Genomic DNA, 27627 nt, shown 5'->3' with positions numbered 1-27627 from the left:
AGATTTCTTTCAGGGGCATTTGGGTGGCTCCGTTGGTTAAGCGTCCGACTTTGGCTCAGGTCATGACCTCATGGTTTGCAAGCCTGAGCCCCACATCGGGCTGTGTACCATCAGCACAGAGCCCGCTTCAGATCCTCTGTCCCCCTCTCTCTGCCCCTCCCCAATTCCCTTGCTCTCTCGAAAAAATAGAAAATAAACAGGGGCGGGGCGCCTGGGTGGCTCAGTCAGTTAAGCATCCGACTTCGGCTCAGGTCACGATCTCGCGGTCCGTGAGTTCCAGCCCCGTGTCGGGCTCTGGGCTGATGGCTCAGAGCCTGGAGCCTGCTTCCGATTCTGTGTCTCCCTCTCTCTCTGCCCCTCCCCCGTTCATGCTCTGTCTCTCTCTGTCCCAAAAATAAATAAACGTTAAAAAAAAAAAAAGAAAATAAACAGGGGCACCTGGGTGGCTCAGTCGGTTAAGCGTCCGACTTCGGCTCAGGTTATGATCTCACACTCCTTGAGTTTGAGCCCTGCATCGGGCTCTGTGCTGACAGCTCAGAGCCTGGAGCCTGCCTCGGATTCTGTGCCTCCTTCTATCTCTGCCCCTCCCCCACTTGTGCTCTGTCTCTCTCTGTCCCTCAAAAATAAATAAATGTAAAAAAAATTTTTTTAAATAAAAGAAACATTAAAAAAAGGGATTTCTTTGTGATGTTATGATAGAAATCAGCAGGAAGATGCAATGATCTTTTCTACTAAATTTACTAAAATGTAACGGAATATCATTGTGTTTGATCTTCTGTGGTACAAACCCCGCTGATAAGTTTTGTATAAGGAATGGACAGTTTGAGGAAGCAAAAGCATTAAAGAAATGTGACTCGAAGCATTTTCCTTTGAAAGGGATGAAACTTTGTGAGGGATGTAGCAGGAGTAAAATAGAATTAAAAGTATTTTCAGAGGCTTGCCTCCTGGCTTTATCATGTAACTTGATTAAGCAAGATCCTGAAAGAGCTTCAGGTGTTCAGGATGAACAGATGTTTCAAATGTCAGTTACGTATGGAAATTAAAAGTGTGAATAATAATACCAACACAGACTAATCCTGCTAAAAATCACGAAAGTACTTCTCCGACTCGGTCAGGAGTTCTCGAATGTTCACTCAGTTTGTATTTGTGTGGCCTGGAGATGTGGAAAGGCAGGAAAGGATAGTAAATGCTATCCACATGCTTCTAAACATAGTGGAATCTCTTTCTTTAGGTTAGCCGTTCCTTTGAAATAAACCTCTTGGAGAGATAGAGACCCATTCTTCAATTTTCTCATGGAAGCCTTCAACTCAGACTAATACGACAAAGGAGTAACAGAATAAAACAGCCAATTATAACTCACCCAGAGTCTTCACCCCTTTTGCTATTTCTGTAACCTTTCTTGGTCTTCCTGCCTCCATTGCTTTTCTCACTTCCTTTCTCTCTTTTTTTTTTTAAGTTTATTTATTTATTTTGAGAGAGAGAGAGAGAGAGAGAGAGAGAGCGCAAGTGTGTGATCAGGGTAGGAGCAGAGAGAGAGGGGGAAAGAGAGAATTTAAGCAGGCTCCATGCTGTCAGCACAGAGACCAATGTGGGGCTCGATCCCATGAACCGTGAGATCATGACCTGAGCCGAAACCAAGAGTCAGATGTTGAAAGTACTGAGCCACCCAGGAACCCCCCCCTTTCTCTTTCATTATAAACTTACTTCAAATAATTTGAACATTTGAAATTTGAAATTTGGCTATCAAGTGGAAATTTGGAGCTATAGCAGTGAATAAAACATAGTCCCTTTCATCATGGAGCAAATATTTTGGTGACAGAGACAGATACTAACCACATATAAACGAAATAGATATAAAATATTACATTCGTGACAAGTCCTGTAAAGAAAAGGAAGGCAGTGTCAGGGGACAGAGAGCGATAAAGATGACTTTCTTTAGGTCAATGAGTAAGGGAAGGCCTTTTGGAGGAGGTGAATATATAAACAGAGACTCAAATGAAGAAGGAAACAATCCACGTGTATCTGGGGGGTTCCAGGCAAAGGGAACAGCAGGTGCAAACAGTTCTGAAACTGGAATAAGTTTGGCATACTTGACTGAAGCTTAGGAAGTGAGTCTTTCAACTGCTACAGAAGTAGCTGAACTCTGAGCCATTTTTATGATTCATCCAAGGAAATCAAGTATTATTGCATTATCGTCACTGCTTTTTTTCCTAACCCCAAATGATATTTTATAGCTTTCTGACTCATCTTATTCACTAAACTGAGTTCAGAATGCCTTTTGACTACTTTTAAATAGTCTATCTACCTTTAAATGAAGTTTTGCTACAGTTAATTTTTTTTTTTTTTTATATCACAAGCATGTGTTGAGTATTTACTGTGTGCCAGACACTGTTCTAGGCCTGGGAAGCAAAGTGAATGTATTTCTGCTGTCTTGGGGGTTATATCGAGTGAGGACTTTCAGTCTGTTTTAAAAAAAAATGTTCCAAAGAGTTTTAGTGATGATGGCATCATTGAAATGAATTTGTAGTGAGAGTACTATTTCAAGTGAGTAGTGAATGTTTGGATGTAAAAATGTGGTAAATTTATTAAAAATCTGTTAAATTATCTAAAAATTTCATTTATCCATCACTATGCATGTATACACATATACATACGGGATATGTAGATGTGTGTGTTTGTGTTCAAAAATAGTAATTGGATTAAATAAGCTTAGCAATACTAGCCATTTCCATGTAGGCATTTGAATCTGAAGCTGTATTTTAAAGGAGGAAAGGAAACTGACAATTTGGTGTGTGTGGGTGGGGGAGGGAGGTAGGAAAATAAATTGGAGGGGCATTTTTAGTGGGACAGAAGACGTAGCAAATGAAGACTTGGAGATAGGTGGATCTCTCGGAATTAGGTATTCCCATAAGTGATAGTCGAAGAGGCCACAAAAATGTTAATGGCTTGAACATAAAAGGATTTTTTTTCCTTTCTTCTAAAAAGAACCAACAACTAGATATTCTAGGACTGTTATGGCTCTTCATGATGTCGGGGACCCAGGGCTCTTTCTGTCTCACTGCTCCATCAAACTCAGCATGGAACTTCCACTTCCTGATCCAAGATAGCTGCTGGAGCACCAGCCATCACATCTGCATTCTAGCCAGTAGGAAGGAGGAGAGATGGAAAATATGAATACTCCTTCCCTTTAAGGACACTTCTTGAAGTTGCTCATAACCTTTTTGGCTTACATGTTGTTTAGCATTTAGTCAAATGGACACTGCTAGGTGCAAGAGAGGCTGAAAAATGTAGTCTTTATATGGGACAGCTATGTGCTCCAAAGAAAGATAGAGAAGCTGTGGTTAAGGAAGAAGGAAAGAATAAATACAGGGAAGAGTAAATAGTCCCTACTGTAGTGACAAAGAATACAAACAAGAAACGAATTAATCATGTTAATACATAGTTGTCAGACTAAATGGAATCGAGACCATAAATTTGAATATGTAGAAAAATGCGGACAGATCACTGAGAATACTCAGCACCGTTCGTAAAGGATGTAATGAGCGGTATTTGGAAATTTCGATTTGATGCGACTAGGAACCATTGTAGGCCTTGAAGAACAGAAGGGATGTTTAGCTTAGTCACAGAACTTAGCTTTCTTATTACTGAAAACAGCTGTTTGTGGCAGATAATTCTTATTGCTTTGTGTAGAAATGAAGGCGATACGAATTGAAGGGAAGCTCTGTAAGAGACAGTTGTTTTAATCCAGCATCCTGCTCTCGGGTTATTGAAATGAAGGAAAGGTAATGTTTCAAGATAGAATAGAGAGAGGAAATGGGGTAAGTAGGTGATGTATTGGAGAAGAAAGAGAGAAATTGAAAACGACTAACATTTAAGCTAGAGAGGCAAGTGATGGTATCACACAGGGAAATTTCCATCAGGATGTATTTAAAGATGTCTCCAAATTATTTAGTTCCATTGAAATGTGAAATTGAATGCATTGCTAGAAATCTGATTCCCAGGCTTTAGGATCTAGAGCCGAAACAGCTGTGCCGAGCTTCTTTGCGGTAAATTAGCAAGGGAGAAAAGGTACTTTGGAGAAGGTGTTAAACACACATTACTACTTCTACTCCTTTTTCTTCTCTTCCTAGATGTTTCCCCCAAGTTTTAATTGTGGTAGATAGCTTGGATAGTCTTTGTTTAGGTGATTTTGTTGTTTGGAGGAAGAGACGAACTGAACGATAATTGTTGCCTGATAGCAAGACCGAAAACTGTATATGCACTGTTATAACTCAGCTTCTCTGAACTGTAAGCCCCAGGGTTACGTCCTTTCCTTAGAGGTGATAATTTAAAAAGCTGTCGCCAGAGGTGTTGCTTACAACCAGACCAGCGAAGCATTCCCTGTGTTGGTCATCCGATCGATCCTCCATAAAGAGCTCTTTAGTGGTATTATCCTTTGCGATGGAACTTGTATCAGAGAAGGATTACTCTGGTCTATGTTAAATGTAATAGCCCTCTACATCACGGAAATATTGCCCGAAAAATCATTTATGTTTCCTGTTGGACCGAAAGCAAAACTTCAAAATACTTGCCATGCTTTTCTAAGCAAAAACACCAGTGTTAGTGTTGCTTCCTGCAGTGAACTTTGTACTAACGGAGTTGACCTGGAGTCGCGCTCGGTTGCCTTGTCACATACAGTCTAGACGGCAGGGCTTATGGTACAAATGGGAGTTCCTACTAAATCATCTGCATTGATGAATGTCAAACAGCGATTTTTTTTGTAACTTAAACAAATGTACAAAAAAGAAAATAACAGCAACTTATATCTCTGTCACCCTAAACCAACCACCACTAACATCTTAGAATATTTACTTCCAGTCTGGTTACTTTTCTTCTTTTGTTTTTGTTTCAGAAAAATCACTCTATTCTTGTAAAAACAATACAAACTCGAAAGTACTAAAGAATCAATCACTTCCAATCCCCTCCCTCCTAGCAAAATGAAGTTTTGCTACAGTTAATTTTTTTTTTTTTTTTTTATATCACAAGCATGTGTTGAGTGTTTGCTGTGTGCCAGACACTGTTCTAGGCCTGGGAAGCAAAGTGAATGTATTTCTGCTGTCTTCGGGGTTATATCGAGTGAGGACTTTCAGTCTGTTTTAAAAAAAACATATAACTCGTATCAGATGAACATAAATTCTAGGCATTTTTCTGTGCATATACACATTTAGAAAATGGATAACTAGAGAGAAATTTTTTTTAAATTTTTTTATTTAAAAAAATTTTTTTTTAACGTTTATTTATTTTTGAGACAGAGAGAGACAGAGCATGAACGGGGGAGGGTCAGGGAGAGAGAGGGAGACACAGAATCTGAAACAGGCTCCAGGCTCTGAGCCGTCAGCCCAGAGCCCGACGCGGGGCTCGAACTCACGGACCGTGAGATCGTGACCTGAGCCGAAGTCGGACGCTCAACCGACTGAGCCGCCCAGGCGCCCCGAAATTATTTTTATAAAAGTGGAATTGTACAAGATGCAATTGTTCTTGCTGAAAAATATTTTAGGCCTACTCCTGGCGGTTAGACTTGCCAGGGGCTCCTAGAAACCCGTTTATTGCACAATAACCAAAGACCCTAAATGACAAACCACCGAGACATTTCTGGCCTCACTAGAGGTGTGGGAAGTCTCCAAAGACCTTGCCTTCCAAAAATTTAAATTAATTAATTACTTAAACAAACAAAATAAGAGCAGGACATGTGAGCTGGGGTCAGAGTGACTTGGAGCTGGTGCCTGTAGGACACTGGAGGTGTCTGCAGGGGTAGAGGTGTTTAAGGGCACTTGTCAATGGTTTTTTTAAAAAACGGTCTTGGGCCTCACTTGAGCATCGTGAAGGAAAGACCCTCGAGAGGGCACTGAAGTGATTCAAGGCAATTTTCTTTGGAAGAATAAAGCTCATTTCATGAGTTAGTCCCACAGGATTCCCACCAATTAAGATCAGACAGTGAGCTCACCATCTGTGTCACCAATCCAGGAAAGAAAAGAGTAGCCTATTTAGTCCCCCAAATATTGTAGGTAGTAGAAAGGTCAGATACACGACGTAGAATAGCTATGTGTTTAAGTATTTAGATAAGGAAAGAATACAATCATGCTGTTGTTTTGGGGAGCCTGTGCACGTGTAGGGGAAAGGCATATGGAAAATCTCTGTATTTCCCTCTCGATTTTGTTGTAAACCTAAAACTGCCCTGAAAAATGAAGTCTTAAAAAAAAAAGACATACACACAAGCACAAGTGTCAAAACTGGATTTATCCTTCTCTAAATTAATCTGATTATTCAAATGTCAGTTGTATCTGCAATAGCCTGGCTCCTTGGGCCAAACCAAACTCTAAAAATTAGAACAATTTTACTTCAAAAAAAAAAAAAAAAGATTATTAGGAATGAATGTAGGAATTTGAAACATGGAAACTTACAAAAATGAGAAAAACCACTGAAATCAAAATTTTAATTTAGTGAACTGGAAGCTATGTCCAAAGGAAAACACCGAAACAGCGTTAAGACATAGAGGACACATCTGCAGGGGAATGACAGTTACCACGCCAGTCACCTCTCCTCTTCAGCTACAGCAGAGGCGAGATGACAGTGATACAGCATTTTCAAAGTGCTGAGAGAAAATAACAGCCTATAATTATGTACCCAGCAAAACTGTCATTCAAAGATAAGGGTGAAATAGTCACTTACAGGTAAATAAAAAACCTGGAGCTTACCACCACGGGACCTTTGTGAAAGTATATACTTCAAAAAGAAGGAAAATTATTCCAGGGGCACCTGGGTGGCTCAGTCGGTGAAGCGTCCGACTTCAGCTCAGGTCATGATCTCGCGGTTCGCGAGTTCGAGCCCCGCGTCGGGCTCTGTGCTGACGGCTCAGAGCCTGGAGCCTGCTTTGGATGCTGTGTCTCCGTCTCTCTCTGCCCCCTCCTCCATTCGCACTCTGTCTCTCTCTCTCTGTCTCTTAAAAATAAATAAAACCTTTAAAAACAAATTTAAAAAAAAAGGAAAATTATTCCAGAAGAATGGTTGGAAATGCAAGAGGGAGTGATTAACAAATAATAAGTATGTATATGAAATAAAATGAACACTTGCTGTGTAAAATAGTAATGTCTAACTTTTGAGTTTTAAAAACAGACAACTAAGGGCGCCTGGGTGGCTCAGTCGGTTAAGTGTCTGGGGCCTGCCTCGGATTCTGTGTCTCCCTCTCTCTCTGCCCCTCCCCCACTCAAGCTCTGCCTTTCTCTCTCTCTCAAAAATAATAAACATTTAAAAAATTAAAAAAAAAAACAACTAGAATAGTGGGTAGCCATGGTATGTAAGTTGGAAGTGAATCTATAGAATTAACTGTTCTCAGATCTTGCATTTTTTGTGAGAGAACGGTAAAGATATTATTTGACTCTCAACTTTTAAAGGTAAATGTGCATGATAAACTTGAAAGGATTAACACCAAAAGGAGAGAAGTAGAATGCATACATCCCAAAGTAGGGACAAAAATAGAACGAGAAAAAAAAAATAAAATTTTATAAGGGGCAAGAAGCATAGATAAAGTGGGGTTGATGGAAATAACAAAGGTAAAATGATAGAAATAAGTCCAGATATATTAATAATCACGATAAATATAAATGGATTAAGCTCATCTGTTAAAAGGCAGAGATTGTCAAATTGGGACAAAAGAAGTCCGGATATACGCTTCACACAAAAGTCCACATAATGGTTAAAAGCAAATGGGCGACTCAGTTGGTTGAGCTTCTGACTCTTGATTTCAATGCAGGTCATGATTCCGGGGTTGTGGGATCAAGTCCTGCATTAGAGCCTGCTTGGGAATTCTCTCTTTCCCTCTGCCCCTCTTCCTGGCTTGCTCCCTCTCTGTCTAAAAAATAAAAAAGAAATGAAGTAAGCAAGTAAATAAATAAATGCAAATGGGTAGGAAAAGATGAATCAGGCCTATACTAATTTTATAAAGCTGGTATAGCTATATTAGTATCTGACAAAATAGAATTTAAAGCCTAAAGCGTTATTAAGGACAATGATAAAAGGCTTAAGTCCCCAGGAAGACATAACATTTCTAAATGTCAGTACACACCCAATAAAATAACTTCAAAGTATATAGAGCAAAAAATGGTAGAACTACAGGAAGAAATTGAAACATATATCATTATAGCAGATGATTTCAAAATCTCTCTCAATTATTGATAGGCCAAGTAAATAAAACATTTTATTTTTTATTTATTTATTTAAAAAAAATTTTTTTTTAACGTTTATTTATTTTTGAGACAGAGACAGAGCATGAGTCGGGGAGGGTCAGAGAGAGAGAGGGAGACACAGAATCCAAAGCAGGCTCCAGGCTCTGAGCTGTCAGCACAGAGCCCGACGTGGGGCTCGAACTCACGGACTGTGAGATCATGACCTGAGCCGAAGTCGGACGGTTAACCGACTGAGCCACCCAGGCGCCCCAATAAAACACTTTTAAAGGGACTCCTGGGTGGCTGAGTCGGTTAAGTGTCTGACTCTTGATTTCAGCTTGGGTCATGATCTCATGCTTGTTAGATCGAGCCCCACCAGCGGTCTCAGCGCTGGGTGTGGAGCCTGCCTAAGATTCTCTCTCCCTCTCCCTTTGCTCCTCCCCCCACTCGAGCACACACTCTCTCTCCAAAAATAAATAAATACATGAAACGTTTTTTTAAATATGGATTTTATAATTGATTATGTTCTAAAGCCAGTCTTAACATTTCAAGGAATCTGTATTACACAAACCACTTTTTCTAGCAAAAATGCAATTAAGTTTGATTTTTAAAAATGTACATCAAAATTTTTCATATATTTAAACGTGGAAGTATTCCTTTTAAAATCAGATAGAGGGGCGCCTGGGTGGCTCGCTCGGTTGAGCGGCTGACTTCGGCTCAGGTCATGATCTCGTGGTCCGTGAGTTCGAGCCCCGCGTCGGGCTCTGTGCTGACAGCTCAGAGCCTGGAGCCTGTTTCAGATTCTGTGTCTCCCTCTCTCTGACCGTTCATGCTTTGTCTCTCTCTGTCTCAAAAATAAACGTTAAAAAAAAAAAAATTTTTTTTTAAATAAAATCAGATAGAAAAAAATGTTCCCATTCTCTTTGCTTCTGTTCAGCTTTGTACTGCCCCTAACCGTCACAATAAAATAAGTAAGACAAATTAAAAGCATAAGTATTGAAATGGAATAAAAATATACCTGAGATGATAGGATTTTCATATAGAAAACTTGAAGGATCTATAGACATATTAGGAATAATGAGAGGGGCACCTGGGTGGCTCAGTCAGTTAAAAGCATCCATTTCTTGATTTGGGGTCAGGTCATGATCTTGCCATTAATGGGTTCAAGTCCCACACCAGGCTCTGTGGTGACAGCCTGCTTGAGATTCTTTCTCTCCCCCTCTCTCTCTGCCCTTCCCCTACTCACATCCACATGTATGCATGCTCTCTAAATAAATAAATAAATAAATAACTTTAAAAAAAGAAATAATGAGAGTTTTAGCAAGATGGATGGCTATTATATCAAAATATATAAATCAAGTTATATTTTTTTATGTATCGGCACCAAACAGTAAACACATTTTTTAAATACCATTTATAATAGCAAAAAATCATTATTTACTTAAGGATAAATCTTTTACAAAGACGTACAAGATCTATACACTGAAAATTATAACACTTAACAAATATGTGAAAGATGACCTATACAGATGGAAAGATATTCATGTTTGTTTATTGAAAAACTCAAAAATGTGAATATCAGTGGTCTCCAAATTGCATAGGTTCAGTGGAGGTTTTCCTCAAGCTTGGCGATGCTGGCATTTTAATCCAGATAATTCTTTGTTGCGGGGGCTGTCCTGTGCCGGGTAGCATGCTTAGCATTACCCCTGGCCTCTACCCACCAGATGCTACTAGCACACATCTCTCCCTGTTGTGAAAACCAAAAATATCTGCAGACATTGTCAGATGTTTCCTGAGGACGAAAATTGCCCTCCGTCGAGAACCACTGATTCAGTGCAATTGTAATCAAAATCCAAAAAGGATTTTAAAAATTGAATGTAATGGGCTGATTCCCAGAGTTATCTGGAGTATCAAAAAAAAGCTATCAAGAATATCCAAAACATTCGTGAAGAAGAAAAAGATGGGGGGCTTGCCTTTCTGGATAACGAGACTAAAGCAATCGTAATCACGACAGTGTGGTATGGGTGCGGGGATAGGTGCGTGGGCCAGCGGGACAACTGTAGGACCCAGCACACAGACTTGTACAACTAGGTTATCTTCACGTATGACAGAGGTGGTGTTTCACATTGGTGGGGAGAGGGTGAACGACTTCATAAATAATGGTGGGGCAATTATTTACCTATATCGAAAAAGTGAAATTAGGTTTCTACCTCTTACCGTGCACAAAAACAAATTCTAGAGGAATTAAGTACTTAAAGGAGGGGGGGAAAAAGAAGGACTTCAAAATGTTTAGAAGAAAATAAAGGAGGGGGCGCCTGGGTGGTTCAGTCGGTTAAGCGTCCGGCTTTTGACTTTGGCTTGGGTCACGATCTCACAGTTCGGGAGTTCGAGCCCCACATCTGCTGTCAGTGCAGAGCCTGCTTGGGATTCTCTCTCCCTCCCTCTCTCTCTGCCCCTCCCCTGCTCGTGTGCTCTGTTTCTCTCTCTCAAAATAAGTACATAAACATATTAAAAAAAAAAAAAAAAAGGAAAGGAGAATATCTTTTTTACATTGGATATGGAAGGATTTCTTAAACGTTACCAAAAAAGTACAAGCTATCGAAAAAGCATTTGTCCGTTTGACTCTTGCGGTAGGCAGAAGACTGAGAATAAGCCCCAAGGACCTTTGCCTCTATGGAATCTCCTCCCCTTTGAGGGGGGGTATGACCTGTGAATGAGAAGAGTTATCACTTCCATGATTATGTTACATTGTACGTCACAAAGGGAGTATCCACATGGGCGTAATCCAATCGCACCAATCATTTGAAAGCAGAGTTTTCTCCAGCTGAAGGCAGAAGAGGAAGTCCCAGATTCCAAATGGGAGAAGGATTTGACGCACCCTTACTGGCTAGAAAACGGAGCGATAAGGAACGCAAGTGGCTTCTAGAAGCGGAGACCGATTGATCCCCGGTGGCCAGCCAGCAAGGAAAGGGGGACGTCGGTCGTACAACCACAAGGAATCGGAGTTCTGCCAACAACCTGAATGCTCTTGGAAGTGGATTGTTCCTCACAGTCTCCAGATAGGAGTCCAGCTTCATTGACGCCTTGATTTTGGCCTTGTGAGACCCAAGGCAGAGAACCCAGTCAAGCCTGCCAGGCCTGGCCTGCTGATCTACATAATGAATGGCTGTTGTGTCTTAAGCCAGTAAGTTTGTTGTAATTTTTGGCGGCAACAGAAAACTAACAAGGCTTATTAAATTTAAGAATTATCTCGCCATCAAAAAACACCATATAGAAAGTGAAGACAGTCCCACACTAGGAGAAACATTTCTAACATATGTAAGTGACAAGGGATTATCCAGAATATATAAGGAACTTCTACAAATCCATGCGAAAAGGACAGCCTCACTGAAAACTGGGGGGTGGGGGGGGGGGGCAGATATGGAAAGCATTTCCTAAAAAAAAGAGGGAGGAAACACGTACGGCCAAGAGACGTTTTTCCAAATTCTCAACCTTGTATTGTGATACAGTAGCAACAATTCTAAAATAAAATATGTGAAAATGCACAATTACAATAACTTGAAAAACCATCTAATGCCATATTGTGAGGAATGTCCTTCTGTTCCTTGAAGTATATTTTCTTGTGCATTTGGAATCTATTTTTGGCATGCCATCTTCCTCTCTCTCTCTTTATTGCTTCCCCCTCCCTTCTTTCTCCTCTTCTCTTATTTTCCTCCTGGAATGTGTGTCCTCAGTTCCCAGGTCCTTTCTTCACATCTTGCTGCTGCTTAGGCAGCTCCCTCTAGGCAGTCTGGTTTTTGTTTTTAAAATTTTTTTTCAACGTTTATTTTTGAGAGAGACAGAGACAGAGCATGAGCAGGGGAGGGGCAGAGAGAGAGGGAGACACAGAATCCGAGGCAGGCTCTAGGCTCTGAGCCGCCAGCACAGAGCCCGACGCCGGGCTCGAACTCACAAACCACGAGATCATGACCTGAGCCAAAGTCGGACTCAACCGACCGAGCCACGCAGGCGCCCCGAGGCAGTCTGGTTTGAAGGCAGTGTAGAGTAATGGTGAAGCACTTAGGTCCTGGCACCTGACCGACTGGATTTGAACCCTGCCTCAGATTGTGTGGCCTGTGTGCCCTCGGACATGCTGTTTCATTTAGCCTTTGTGCTGCAGTTTCACCTTCTGTAAAATGGGGCCGACAGAGTGTCTGGTGTAGAATTGTCGTAAGGAGTAAACGAGGCGATACAGGTCCAGCACATACACTCTGGCAGTTATTTGCTCAGATACACTTAGCGATTTCTCGATGCTTCCCACCATGACTGAGACCGGTTTGTTTTCGCCACCAAGTTGCAGTTTGTGTGCTGTTTCTTATTTTATCCCTTTTTTCTGCAGCAGCGAGGAAGGGGGGCCTTCAACAGGCCACACGCGATCTTGTTTAGCGTATCTGGGCTCTGCTCTGTCTTCTGAGCCTTTTGCACAGGACCCTGCTCGTTCTGTCTAGTTGGGAAATATGTCCCGGTGCCGTGGGGGCAAGAGCCGCCCTGAGCTTCAGATCATCCGCCCAGTCCAGCGTGAAATGGTAGTTTTCACTTCCGTTTAAAGCGTCAGTGTCTTTATTTACTCACTCGGTTACACCTTTTTTTTTTTTTTCTTTACCCATTTCCACCTCTTCTCAGTCATAAGGAGGGGAAAAAAGGATTGTCTCCTCAGTTCCCCTGTTTCCGGACATGAGGATAGTGATGAGAAATCTCCGAATCTTTGCAACTCATCCCTATCACCTTGGTCAGCAGTTATTTTCCTTTTAAAAACTCCTTTCGGTTATATCTGTTTCCATGTTAGATTGCTGTTGTAAAATTTTTTAATTAGTTTTGACTTAAAAAAAAAACTTTGTCTAATGTTTGTTCATTTTTGAGAGACAGACAGAGAGCAAGCAGGGGAGGGGCAGAGAGGGAGGGAGACACAGAATCCGAAGCAGGCTCCAGGCTCTGAGCTGTCAGCACAGAGCCCCATGTGGGGCTCAAACCCATGGACCGCAAGATCATGACGTGAGCTGGTCAGATGCTTAGCTGACTGAGCCACCCAGGGCCCCCTAGTTGCAACTTTTTAAAAACCTCTTATTCAGTTTTGGGTGATGGAAACTGTGTTGCCGTTTCAGTATACTCTTAACCTGGGAGTCGGCCACTGAATACTTAATCCTGCTCGCGCAGTGACTGTCTGCTCGTCTTTGTAGCTGAACAGTGAACACGGTTGGAGCATTTTCCTGTTCCCCATTATTCTTAAGTAAGAACTACCGGCAGTGTCTCAAATTTTGTGTGCTATTGTTAGCAAAACGCTGAAGTAAAATGGCCTTAGCTCCTTTTTTAAGGTCTCCTGCAACAAAAGTTTGTCCTTTCTCCCCTTTTCTTGTCTGCCTATTTAAAATTGCATTTTTAAAATCTGCTTAAACATCTCTGCTTTCTTATTCTGTGTCTTTTTCTGTTTTCATTGAAAAAAAAAAATAAAAGCCTTTTCTCCACTCACCTCAGAATTCACCTTTCAAAAGAGATTTACAGTGCTCACGGGCTGCCCCCCGTCTCTCGGCAGGCACGTCTCAGAAGCAAACAGGAACAGACAGGTGGTGTCTATAGTGGATGTTGTGTGGCACCCCCAGATCCCCTCTTCAAGATCAAGGCACTCATGCCCTCAGCTGCTGGGAAGATTGGTGGCTGAAGGGTCTCAGCTCAGCGAAGAGAGGCTGTTGACTCAAGACCTGTTGGACGCGGGCAGGCTGCTCCCTTGCTTCGAGGCAGGACACCTGTGAAGAGCCATCCCAGCCCCACAGCGCCTGGCAGGATTGGCCAAGGCCTCTGCCGCAACCCCATTACAGACCAGTTTCTCCCCTGGCCCCGTCCTACCTTCCAGGCTCCTCGTGGGTCCCATTGCAGAGAGCACTCCCTAATGAATCTCCCTCTTACACATTTGAGCCTTGGGATCGGTTTCCTGGGGGAACCCAACTGGCGACCATGGCTTTTCCTCAAGGTTTAAAACATAGGAGTATCATAATTTGTGTCTGTGCATGAAGAAAGAGAATTATACAGCAAACGGCGCAAAATGTTAACAGTTGGTTAACCTGGCCGAAGAGAGTATGGGAGCTCTTCGTACTCTTCTTGCCGTGATTTTTGTGTACGTTTGAAATGACTATAACATGGAACTTGAAAGAATTAAGACAAGTATCAATCACTTGCAGATGCTTAAGTGCAGTCATGCTCCAAGACAGGGAAGTTGGTAAGGTTCCAGACTCATGATTCTGCAAAAGTTAGATACATAATCATCATGAGACTTCCATAGCTTACCAGTTCATTAGCCCACCGCGCATTTTCTTTGATGGGTGCGTTTGTTCTGTTTTGTTTTTTGTTTTTTGTTTTTTTAAAAGCTAATTGTGTTAAGTAAATGACTTAATTTACTTAAATTACCTACACTGATTGAAAGGACACTGTCAATCCGTAGCAGCGACGTTTATTAGATGCTAAATAATAAGTGGAACAGTTGGGGAATTTACTCAATTTGTGGAGCCTTCCAGTTCCAGAATGTGCCGTTGCCTGGTGAATGTCCGATGGCTTGGATGTCAGTTCGGTATCTCATCTAAGAAGTACCACGGGGTCTGCCGGTTCTGCTCTGCGGTATTATCTGAGCGGTACAGGCTCATGAAATCTACCGCCTCTCTCTCGATGGTTTCCTCACGGCACCTCCAGCCCTGGTATCTAACCTCTCATCTTCCAAAGAGCCGATAGCATCACGGCTTCCGTGCCTTCCCTTCCTCCTTTGGGGTTTCACAATCACACACACACAAGTCCTCCCGGCTTGTGACTTCACAGTCTCAGTTGAGACAGAGCGTATGAGATCAAAGGGACTTCATCGCCGCTCCGGGACTAAACGTGTCCTCCCTCTCCCTTTGCTTGTGAAAACCCAGAAATAAGTGTTGTGCGGTCACCTAATTCAGTTAAGCACACGTCACTTCCAGCTGAAGTGTTGCGCTGATGCTAAAACAATTTCTAAACGAATTTCCCGAGACTCGCTCTATTCCAACTACATTTCTTCTTGCCCCTAGAAGATTATTTCATATAAGTTTGTAATATTTTAACTATTCTAGCCTGAAATGCATCTCCAGATAGTCAAGGTGTTTTGTTTTTTTCTTTCACAGTTCTTGCTGTTATTCAGTTTTCCTCATATTTTACTTCAAAACTGACTTCCTGCAACTGTTATCAGTCTACCTCTGTGATGTCTAAACCTAAGTCCGCATCACTTCCAGGATAATTTTATTGCTCAATACTCAAAGAGTGGTAAGAAAGGTGGCTTCTGGGGCGCCTGGGTGGCTCAGTCGGTTAAGCATCCGACTTCGGCTCAGGTCATGATCTCGCGGTCCATGAGTTCGAGCCCCACGTCGGGCTCTGTGCTGACAGCTCAGAGCCTGGAGCCTGTTTCAGATTCTGTGTCTCCCTCTCTCTCTGACCCTCCGCCGTTCTTGCTGTCTCTCCCTGTCTCAAAAATTAATAAACGTTAAAAAAAAATTGAAAAAAAAAAAGGTGGCTTCTGATGAATCACATGAAAGTACATAGATGATCTAAGCCTCAAACCAGTACTGTTTGCCAGTATTAATTATAAAATCTCCAAGTCCCAAATAAGTTCATCTTAATTATTCATGTTCATGTGAAGTGACGAGAAAATTAAAAGAACGATTAATTGCGAAGTCCTTATTCTTTCTTCGGTATCTTTGGCATGTATCATACTCGCTCCTTTTTGCCCGCATAGTTCCTCCTGCTTAGGATCATTTCTCATTCACATTCACCAGGATCCCAGCCATCCTTCAAAGGCTTGTTCAAATTTTACTTCCTATTTGAGGCATGTTCTGACTACTCTGGGGCACACAGATTTTTTTCCCCCCGTAGGATGTCTATTCCTAAAGTTAGCTAATTTAAGAAAGCTTGGCATGGTATTGTTTTCCTCTGGTTGTTTCCCATAAGTCCGTATGTCAGACTTATCTCCCGAGTCAGACTGTAAACTTTCTGAAGGCAAGGATCACCGCATCCTACACCATTGGTTTTCAAGCTATTTTTCTTGGATAGCCCCTGCAAGATTTTGAAAATGACATCCGTCCTTGTTCACTGTTAAGTTGGCATGTGAAATTGCACACTAAGTAACTGCAAAGGACAGGATTCAAAATATTGAGATTAAAGACCAAAGAGAGCAAAGTGAAATCTAAAGGAATCTAAAATGCTCTTGTGATCGATACCTCCAGTCGTTCATTTGAAAGAACCCACGAGGTCTTTAACTGTTGGAAGTTTTGCATCATTCCCTTTACTCCTTGAAGTCATGTTTCTCTTCCACGTCCCTCATAGGACTCCATCCTAATAAAAAGTGTTGTTATGCTTGAAAGTCTTCTCTACATTAAATATGTATGTAAATGGAAATTATTTTTCTAAATTTTCTATGGCCAGAGGCTTTGAAGTGGTAAAGTATTCTTTCTAGATTGACTTGTCATTACAATTACTTTTAGTACACAATTGATCAAAACCCAAACCACATAAATGTATTATAAATTTTTATAAATACTTACTAAGCATAAAGAATAGAGTTTTATTGGAAATACGTGTTTCTATGAGATACGTGGAATTCTTTGTTTACACACGTGAATATTACTTATTGCTAGAAATAAGCAAGGTTCAGCATAAATTCTGTTTCCCTTTTACATTTTTATAGGTGGAAATGCTGGGAACACTTGTTCACATAAAATTTTAGGTGGGAACAGAAGGTGTTTTACTACAGCATTGTCACTCCGTTCTATGAATTCCTTTCAGGCAACATGCCAGAATTATATATTGATTTATTATAAAAATGTTTTTCATCTCTTGTCAACTGTTAACTTGATTAGGTCTTTCTTCAGTGTTGTTGAAAGCAAAGAATTGGAAACAACCTACTTAGAAAAAGATTTGTTAAACAGTCATTAGGGGTAATTTACTTTCTCAGTTTCTGAGAATAATATCGAAAAACCTTTACTAAAAGTTATCAGATGACTATTAATGATACTAGTCACACTTAAAAATTTTTTTTAATGTTTATTTATTTTTGACAGAGAGAGAGAGACAGAGCACGAGTGGGGGAGGGGCAGAGAGAGAGGGACACAGAATCCAAAACAGGCTCCAGGCTCTGAGCTGTCAGCACAGAGCCTGACATGGGGCCCGAAATCATGGACAGTGAGACCATGACCTGAGCTAGAGTCAGACGCTCAACCGACTGAGCCACCCAAGCACCCTGATACTAATTACACTTTAATTTAACCCAATACACTCAGAAAGTGGAAAAAGAAAAATATTCATTCTAATGTACCTGTCAATATAATTTTTAAAACAATTATTTAAAATAATTTTTAACATTTTTTTTTTATTATTTCTTTTAATGTTTATTTATTTTTGAGAGAGAGAGACCGTGTGCAAGCAGCGGAGGGGCAAAGAGAGAGGGAGACACAGAATCTGAGGCAGGCTCCAGGCTCTGAGCTGTCAGCCACAGAACCTGATGCAGGACTCAAACTCACAAACCTCAAGATCATGACCTGAGCCGAAGTCAGACACTTAACTTACTGAGCCACCCAGGTGCCCCTTACACTTTCTTTAGAAAACATTTTACTTTGTTTGTTTAAATAGACATGTAATAGACACTCTGGTTGTGTTCACACTCCTGAATTCTTTTCCTAAGAGAGATGGCAAGGGCATGGAGCCTTGTCGGTTTGTTGGGTTGATGAAATGAGGTGCCCCGCCGCCCTCCCCCCTGCCCCCGGCCCCATGCTTTCCTTCTTTCCTCTCCTGAGACTCTTCCTCAGAATGATGCATCTCTGACAATAGCTGGGGATGAAAAGCACAGGACATTAAATGGAAGTTGTTAAATACAGCTCCCCCATACTGTATAGTATGTCTCAATACCAAACATCCCAGGATGGATGAAAATACCCTGTTACTCATGCCATGCGTTGCCATTAAAAGAACATGCGTAAACAGAACAAATTGTGGAGCTTTACTTTGGGTTTTTCCAGCCTTGATTAAAAGAGGATTCCCTGGGAATGCAAGCTGGTGCAGCCACTCTGGAAAACAGTATGGAGGTTCCTCAAAAAACTAAAAATAGAACTACCCTACCACCCAGCAATTGCACTACTAGGCATTTATCCAAGGGATACAGGTGTGCTGTTTCGAAGGGACACATGCACCCCAATGTCTATAGCAGCACTATCAACAATAGCCAAAGTATGGAAAGACCCCAAATGCCCATCGATGGATGAATGGATAAAGAAGATGTGGTACATAGATACAATGGAGTATTACTCAGCAATCAAAAAGAATGAAATCTTGCCATTTGCAACTACGTGGATGGAACTGGAGGGTATTATGCTAAGGGAAATTAGAGAAAGACAAAAATCATATGACTTCACTCATATGAGGACTTTAAGAGACAAAACAGATGACCATAAGGGAAGGGAAACAAAAATAAAAACAGGGAGGGGGACAAAACAGAAGAGACTCATAAATAAGGAGAACAAACAGAGGGTTACGAGAGGGGTTGTGGGAGGGGGATGGGCTAAATGGGGAAGGGGCACCAAGGAATCTACTCCTGAAATCGTTGCACTAGATGCTAACTAATTTGGATGTAAATTTTGAAAATTAAAAAATAAAATTAAAAAAAAATCGATAAGACAAAAACAATCCAGTAAAAAAAATGGACAAAAGAGTTCAAGATAGTGTTTACAGGAAAATAAATGTAGGCAGCTTTTAAGCATATGAAAATATGCTCAGCTTTGTTCCTTCATAGTAAGAGAAATACACATTAACCAGAACAATACCATTTCCCATTTATTATATTGTTACAAATCTGAAAGTTCCATAACACAGTGTGTGCGTTGATGGAGGGCAACTTGGAGATTGCATCTAAATTGGAAATGTAATCCTTTGACCCACGGATTCTATATGTAGCACTGTAAATTTCACATATATTCGCACACATTAAAAAAGACGTACAAGATTTAAATAAAGAAATACATACATACATACATAAATAAAAAGGATTCCCTATACTAGTCTTTTCTACTATTGTTTGGTGTTTAGAGGTTCTTGCGTTTGCAGCATAAAGGAAGATGAGACACAGGAAGGTGGCGAGAGGATAGGCCTTTCTTTGTAAAGCGGGAGGAAATTGATTAGGAAAGGGAAGGAGCTGGGCGCCTGGGTGGCTCAGTTTCGCTTCAACTTAGGCTCACGGTTCCTGGGTTCCAGCCTCTCGTCGGGCTCTGTGCTGACAGCTCGAAGCCTGGAGTCCGAGTCTCCCTCTCTGTGTCTCCCTGTGTCTCGTCTCCCTCTCTGTTTGCCCCTCTCCCGCTCGCTCTCTGTCTCTGTCTCTCTCTCTCTCAAAAATAAATAAGCGTTTAAAAAAATTACAAAAAAGGGGCGGGCGCCTGGGTGGCTCCGTCGGTTAAGTGTCCAACCTCAGCTCAGGTCATGAAAATGGCAACTACAAAACCATTCAGCAAAAACGTATAAGCAGAACTATCCATTTATTTTCATCGGCATATTCTCTTATGTTGAAAATTTTTTTTTAATTTTGTTTAAAAGCAGTTTCTCATCATCTAACCTATAGATCATATATGTGACCACATGAAATTCGCCCTGCAGTAATAAGGTTCTTTTACATCTTAATTAGACTGATTCTAGTTGTCATTCCTACTTTGCTAAGAATAATGTTCAAAGTCTGTTTTCTATGCTGTATTGTACCTTATTTTTAAAAAGCTGTTTCAAGTAATGAAGTGTAAAATAAAATTGTCGATGGTAGAAGAGACTAGAATCAAAGTTGTATTTTTAAATCTGCCTGAATGAGTCGACTATAATACAGGGATACATTAAAATGACCATTGGCAGATGATGTATATGTTGCAGACAAAACGGATCTTCCGGAGTAATTAACTTAAAAATTGCGAGCTAATGTAAAACCATTACGATTTTTTTTTTTGCCAAACTGAAATCTTAGCTTTCTGTTGTTGACAGAAAACGCCTCCAAGGCGGGATTGAAACAAGAGCAGCGCCAAGACATCCATTTGCCTAGTGGGACTGTGTTGTCCCAGGAAACACCACCAGTCAAGATGAATGTTTGGAAATCAACAGAGGTAAGTCACTGTGGCAGTTTCCTGTTGCCGCTGTAACAAATGACCACAAACTCAGTGCCTTAAATCAGCACAGATGTGTCATTTTGCAGTTCTGTAGGTCAGAAGTCGGACACAGGACTCACTGGGCTAAAATCAAGGTATCATCTGCAGCCTGCCTCCCTTTCTGGAGGCCTGAAGGGAAAATTTGTTTCCTTGTCCTCTCTGGCTTCCTGTGTTCTAAGAGAACACTTGTCTTTTAATTTTGCTGTCTTTTGTTTTACCCCGTTTTAAATAAGAATGAGGTTAAATTACGAAAGTTTTCCGTTAAAGCTCATGCTGTAGAAAAAATCTTCCTAAAGAAATTCTTCTTTATCCTAATAGAATAAAGCTCTCTTATCTTTTCTTCTAAATGAAATCCTTGTGTCCTCTAGAATTTTACCACATACCGTAAGAGGGGAGTCTTACTGTCTTTATACCTGTGGATAAACAGTATTTAATTTATTGTACAGTACATCTCTCTCTACTCATCTAAAATAACTTTTTAAAAAAAATTTTTTTTTTTTAACGTTTTATTTATTTTTGAGACAGAGAGAGACAGAGCATGAACGGGGGAGGGGCAGAGAGAGAGGGAGACACAGAATCGGAAGCAGGCTCCAGGCTCCGAGCCATCAGCCCAGAGCCTGACGCGGGGCTCGAACTCACGGACCGCGAGATCGTGACCTGGCTGAAGTCGGACGCTCAACCGACTGAGCCACCCAGGCGCCCCTAAAATAACTTTTTAAAAGACTTCAGGAAGTTGCAGAAATAGTACAGACTCCCGTGTACCCTTTACCCGGCTTCTCCCAATGTTGGCATCTTATATAACCGCGGTGCAACATCAAAATGAGGAAGTGGATGTCGGTATGTTACTGCTAACTAGATTACAGACCTTATTCAGTTTCCAAATTTTTAATTCACTATTCAATTAAAAAAAATTTTTTAATGTTTATTTTTGAGGGAGAGACAGAGACAGAGCACGAGCGGGAGAGGGTCAGAGAGAGAGGGAGACACAGAATCCGAAGCAGGCTCCAGGCTCTGAGCTGTCAGCACAGAGCCCAGATGTGGGGCTCGAACCCGTGAACCGTGAGATCATGACCTGAGCTGAAGTCGGATGCTTAACTGACTGAGCCACCCAGGCACCCCTCACTAGCTGATTTTTTAACCTCCATTTGTGTGTGTGTGTGTGTGTGTGTGTGTGTGTGTGTGTCTGTAGGGGGAGTGCTATGCAATTTTATTCTAAGTATAGATTCATGTAATCACCAAAAGAAATCCCTCATGCTATCCACCCCATCTCATTCCCCACACCCCAACCACGTCCTCCCCTGACGACCACTAATCTTTTCTCTATCTTTATAGTTTTATTATTTCGAGAATGCTATGTAAATGAATTCAGACCATATGTAATCTTTTGAGATCGTTTTTATTTTTTCCACTTAGCATAATGCTCATGATATCCATTCAGTTGTGAAGTTTTCGTGTCTCTGGGATAAATGTCTAGGGGTGTGATTGCTAGGTTGTATATTAAGTACCTACTAAATGTGGTAAGAAACTATCGACCTGTTTCCTAGACTGGCTGTACCATTTTACATTCCCACCAGCAGTGTAGAAGAGACCCAGTTTCTCTGCCTTCTCACCACCTTGTGGCATCACCATTTTTATTTTGGCTATTCTAATAGGTTTGTGGCGATATCTCATCATGGTTTTTAGTTGATGTTTCCCAAAAGGCTAATGATGCTGAACATCTTTTCGTGTGCTCGTTTGTATCATTGTCACTTCTCTTTGGTGACAGATATCTTCATATCTTTTGCTCATTTTCTAATTGGACTGATGATGGTTTATTACCGTTGAGTTAGGAGAGTTCTTTGTATATTCTGGATACCAGTGTGTTTCTACTTGTGCTCTCATCCGTGAAGATGTTCATCTTATTTTTGAGCATGACCTGTGTCTTTAATTTTCACATTTGTATTTTTCTCTTTCGTTGCTGTGTGTTTGGGGAGGGAGGGTATCCCCAAAGTTTGAATTTACAGAACCATCTTGACTGGAAACCTGTTCCACTGAAGACTATTTACAATGATCTCATCACTCATTTGTTTGTCTGTTTTATGTGTGTTTCTCCTTCTAGAAGGAAAGCTCCTTGAGAGTAACGGCCATTTTAGTCTTACTCATTACTGAACCTTCACTTGCCAAATTTTTGTTAATGAAGAAATGACTGAACGGTAGACACTCAATTTTAACTTCCTTCTCTTCCTCCCCTGTGAAAGAGGCTTGTTTGGTCTTCTGTTTTGTTTAGCGTTCCCTGCCACAGTTCCTATGAGAGTGGCTGGAATTATTTATTGACCTTCTGTTCCCAGCCCTTTGCCTGAACCCAGTTAGGCATTGGATTTACCTGATTTTCTAGCAGCCCCGAAAAGTACATAAAATTAAAATTTCACTTCTCCCTAATTGCATCACAGCCCGCGGACTGAAAGAAAATACGTAGATCGTTTTAAAAGATATGACATTAAGCAAAATTATTTTTATTATTATTGTTATTTTTAAAAGTTTATTTATTTTGAGAGGTGGGGGATGAGGGGAGAGAGAATCCCAAGCAGGTCCCTCACTGTCAGCACAGAGCCTGATGTGGGGCTCGAATTCGCGAGCTGCGCCGAAATCAAGAGTCTGACGCCCAACAGACCGAGCCACCCAGGCACACCGAGCAAAATTATTTTTAAATACGCGGTCAGTTTTGTTTACTGCCGATGGCTTTTAAGGGAGAAAATAGACTTGAATAATCTTACATGCTTTGGAGCCTAACAAAGACATAAAGTGCCACCTAGCTTTTTTGTATCAGTCCCCAAATTCTCATTATTATTGTTTTTTTCTGACTTCAGAGGAAACCGCTGTAATTGATTTACATCGTTCAGCATCTTATATCAGTTAGCAAAAAATGGTGCCCTTCTCTCAAAAGAAGTTTGAAGTTAGATTTCTCTTTCTCAAAGCATTACTACATCATGACACTATTCCATCATTTTACTGACAAGCATCTCTCTTATTACTGTCAGGAACATTTGATGTGACCCAATATATCCTCTCCAGAAATCTGCTTTTGTGGCAGAAGACAAAACCCACCAGGCTGAACAGTGAATCTAATTGTTGTTGCCAAATGTACTACATGTACATTAAAATTCTCATGTTCTTAATACAGAATGAGAAAGAAATGATACTGTTGATTGCTTAGGCAGATGAAGGGGACTTAAAAATATCTTGTAAAAACTTTAAATAGAAATCTCTTTATTCTCTTTCTACAAATGAAAGGATGATCTAAAAGCAGTAAATAAAATTCTTAACAGAACAGGGCATTCAAAAGCAGAGCAGAGCTTGCTTGTGGTACTTTCAAAACTCAGGAAAGCCTTTAAACGTACAGCACTTAGACATGGGTATGTGTTCTCTCTAGGGACTGCCCAGAATCTTTATTATTGAATTTGCTAATTAATAAGGTTATTACGTAGCCTTTCACCACCTCAAGAGACCTTCCTCTTTTCCTGTTTGAGGAGATTCAACAATGAGGGTTATGATTTTCTTTTTCTTTTTTTTTTTTTTTTTTTTTTGGTCACAGTTGTTTCTATAGTAACAGATAAGGATGCTATGAATTGGTTCCCGCAGAATTAAAGCTGACCAAAGCCTTCAGTCTAGTTGTGAGTTTGGAAGTGACGGGAGATAAATGTTTATTTCCTCCTGCTTCTGTTTATTATTTTGTTAAATGAAGAGTAAACAGTTTTTATCCTTGGGCTTATTAGCATATCATTTATTATATTTGCAAAACTTTGAACTCGTCAAAGCTGTTAGGGAAATGGAAATTGTACCTATTCTAATCATGCTAATTCATCATCCCCTTACTTCGTTTCTGCATCATTGCTTTATGCTGAAAAGCCCTTTTTTATTTTCATGTCTGTACTTTTATTCTTTTCAAGTTGGAAGATACTTGCTGGAAAAAGTTGAAATAATACGAAAGGGTAAAGGGTGAAAAACAAAGTTTCTTCTTACTTCTCTATACACCTTCAGTTCCTTCCCTTGGAGGCATCCGTTACTAACTAGGTTCTTAGAAATTTGGGAGGGAAATTTTCTATGTCCAGACATTTCGTTTATCTAAGGATTCATTCCGTATATACTGCTCTGCAGCATGCCTCGAACTAAACAATGTATCTTGGACATCTTTTTTTATTTATGTAATAAATGCAAATTTATTCATGTAATAAATGCAGTCCTTTGGTGTGTGTTCTTCCACATCTTTTTCGCTAAACTGTAGATCATGGATGTCTTTCTCTATCCGTGTGGATAGCGGTGCTGTATTCTTTCTTATTTTTAAAATTGTTTAATGTTTATTTATCTTTTGAGAGACACAGAGAGCGAGTGGGGGAGGGGCAGGGAGAGGGAGACACAGAATCCGAAGCAGGCTGCAGGCTCCAGGCTCCGAGCTGTCAGCACAGAGCCCGACGCGGGGCCTAAACTCACAAACTGCGAGATCATGACCTGAGCTGAAGTCGGATGCTTCACCGACTGAGCCACCCAGGCGCCCCTAGCTGTGCATATTCTTTTTTTTTTTTTTTTTTTTTTCAACGTTTTTTATTTATTTTTTTGGGACAGAGAGAGACAGAGCATGAACGGGGAGGGGCAGAGAGAGAGGGAGACACAGAATCGGAAACAGGCTCCAGGCTCCGAGCCATCAGCCCAGAGCCTGACGCGGGGCTCGAACTCACGGACCGCGAGATCGTGACCTGGCTGAAGTCGGACGCTTAACCGACTGCGCCACCCAGGCGCCCCTAGCTGTGCATATTCTTGATGCATAAATGAATCTTCGCTTATTTGGCCATCCCCTGTTGGTAATCATTTAGGGATATTTTTATGTTTTTGTCTATTAAGAGCAATATTGTAACAGCGGTTCTTGTACACGTTTTATATGATGCTGTCCTAAAAGGGGACTCGCTGAAAGATTATATGTATCTTTAGTTTTGAAAAGTACTGCCAAACTGTCCTCCCAAAAGTTGCACCAATTTATGCCCACCAAAAGCATAGTTTTGCAAATACTGAGTATTATCAAACTTGTACACTTTTTTGTCAGTCTGAAAGGTGGGAAAAATTTGTTTTAATTTATTCCATTGTAATTACAGGTAAGAGTGGAAGAACTTTTCACATGTTTCTTGGGGATTTGTGTTTCTTTTTGTTAAGTTTATTTATTTACTTAGAGAGAACATGTGAGTGGGGGAGGGGCAGAGAGGGAGAGAGAGAGAATCCCAAGCAGGCTCCTCACTGTCAATACAGAGCCCGATGCAGAGCTCGAACTCACAAACCGTGAGATCATGACTTGAGCGGAAGCCAAGAGTCAGACACTCAACCGACTGCACCACCCAGGTGTCCCTGTGTTTCTTTTTTATTGTTAACTCTATTCATCTCCTTTGCTCGTTTTTCTGTTTGGTTTCTCATCTTTTTGTTATCAGTTTCTAAGAGCTATTTGGCTATTAAATAATTAGCTCATCGTCTGCTTCTTTATCTCTTTATTCATTTCCAGGTTTTCGTGTGATTTTTTTTTATTATTTTTATTTTTATTATTTTTTTAACGTTTATTTATTTTTGAGACAGAGAGAGACAGAGCATGAACGGGGGAGGATCAGAGAGACGGAGACACAGAATCTGAAACAGGCTCCAGGCTCTGAGCTGTCAGCCCAGAGCCCGACGCGGGGCCCGAACTCACAGACCGCGAGGTCATGACCTGAGCCGAAGTCGGCCGCTTAACCGACTGAGCCACCCAGGCGCCCCTCGTGTGATTTTTTAATTTTATTTATGGCTTTTTTTTTTTTTTTTTTTTTTGCCTTTGCAAAGGGAAAACATACCGCTCTTTCTTTGTCTCTTTTTTTCCTTACACACCTGCCATCGCACTTCACTTCTTTGGTGTGTGTTTCTACTCACTTCTGCTGTGAATCTAAAACTGATCTAAAAAATAGCTTGTTAAACTAAAAAGCCAGGGTGATATTTAATAAAATCTTAGACTAGGGAAGGTCTTTCTAAGAATGACCTTCTTAGAAAGGTCACTATCTTTCTGACACAAGAGACGTGGGTTTTCCACACACCCAGCTGTTGTCTACAACACTAGCTGGGTGTGCTGCAACTTAACTCGATTCTGACACTATCTGCCTAAAGATGGCATCAGATTTCACAGGCTTAAGTGCCCAGTCCCCAAAGCTTCCTTTCCCCCACCTCCCATTTCAGATGCCAACTGCACATCTCGGGCTGTCACCTGTACTTCTGACCTGCTGTAAATCCAGGGTCCCATGACCCCCTCCTCGGGTTTGATCACTCGCTAGAACAGCTTAAGAACCCATGGAAATATTTACTCGCAGATGCTGCTTTATTATATAATAAAGGATGTGATAAAGGGTACAGATGAATTGCCAGATGTAGAAATACACAGGGCAAGGCCCAGTAGTTTCCCTAGTGCAAGAGTTTCTGTCCCCATGGAGTTGGGCTGTGTCACCCTCCCAGCATGTCCGGTATTCACCAACCCAAAAGCTCTTGGCACCGCAAACATTTGGGACTTTTATGGTGGCTTCATCAGATGAGCGTGAGTGATCCTTTATTCCATCTCCAGTCTCTCTCCCCTTCCAGGGGGATGCGGTGTGGGACTGAAAGTTCCAGGCTTCTAATCATGGCTTGGTCTTTCTGGTGACCAGTCCCCATCCCGAAGCTGTCCAGGAACCCACCAAGAGTCACCTCACAAAACAAAAGACACTCTGAGCTCCCAGAAAATTCCAAGTGATATAGGAGCTCTGTGTCAGGAGCCAGGGTCAAAGACCAAATATTAAAACAAAAGATGCTCCTAGCACTCCTCTCACTTAGGAAATTACAGGAGTTCAGGGGCTCTGGGCCAGCACCAGGGACAAAGACCAAATATATATTTATTATGACTCCGATATCACAGCCTTAAAGCAGTCTTTAATTTTCATTAAAAAGTAGTCAAATTTGCCTTTCCATTACGGCTTCTAGATTTTAAGTCATTCTTAGAAAGACCTTCCCTAGTCTAAGATTTTATTAAATATCACCCTGGCTTTTTAGTTTAACAAGCTATTTTTTAGATCAGTTTTAGATTCACAGCAGAAGTGAGTAGAAAGTAAGAGATTTTTCCATATCCCCGATGCATACCCCCACCCGCCTCTGCCCTGTATGACCTCCCCCACGATTAGCATCCACCCCAGGGTGGTACATTTGTTATAATC

The 27627-nt window shown here is 41.1% G+C and overlaps 1 protein-coding gene across 4 annotated transcripts in view; it reads left to right on the top strand.

The window, feature by feature from the left end:
- ENTHD1 (ENTH domain containing 1) overlaps positions 1–27627 on the top strand; it is a 104345-nt gene that overhangs the window by 24588 nt on the left and 52130 nt on the right. For all 4 annotated transcript variants that reach the window (XM_053894698.1, XM_019446949.2, XM_053894697.1 and 1 more), the window contains one exon: positions 20244–20362. In XM_053894698.1, coding sequence (XP_053750673.1) covers positions 20244–20362 — 119 coding nt within the window. The remainder of the gene's footprint in view (positions 1–20243; positions 20363–27627) is intronic.

This window comes from Panthera pardus, unplaced genomic scaffold (assembly GCF_024362965.1).
Source record: "Panthera pardus isolate Hobbes unplaced genomic scaffold, ASM2436296v1 HiC_scaffold_6, whole genome shotgun sequence".
Taxonomy (NCBI): domain Eukaryota; kingdom Metazoa; phylum Chordata; class Mammalia; order Carnivora; family Felidae; genus Panthera; species Panthera pardus.
The sequence above is the reverse complement of the archived record's forward strand: the minus strand, read 5'-3'. Positions and strand labels throughout refer to the sequence as shown.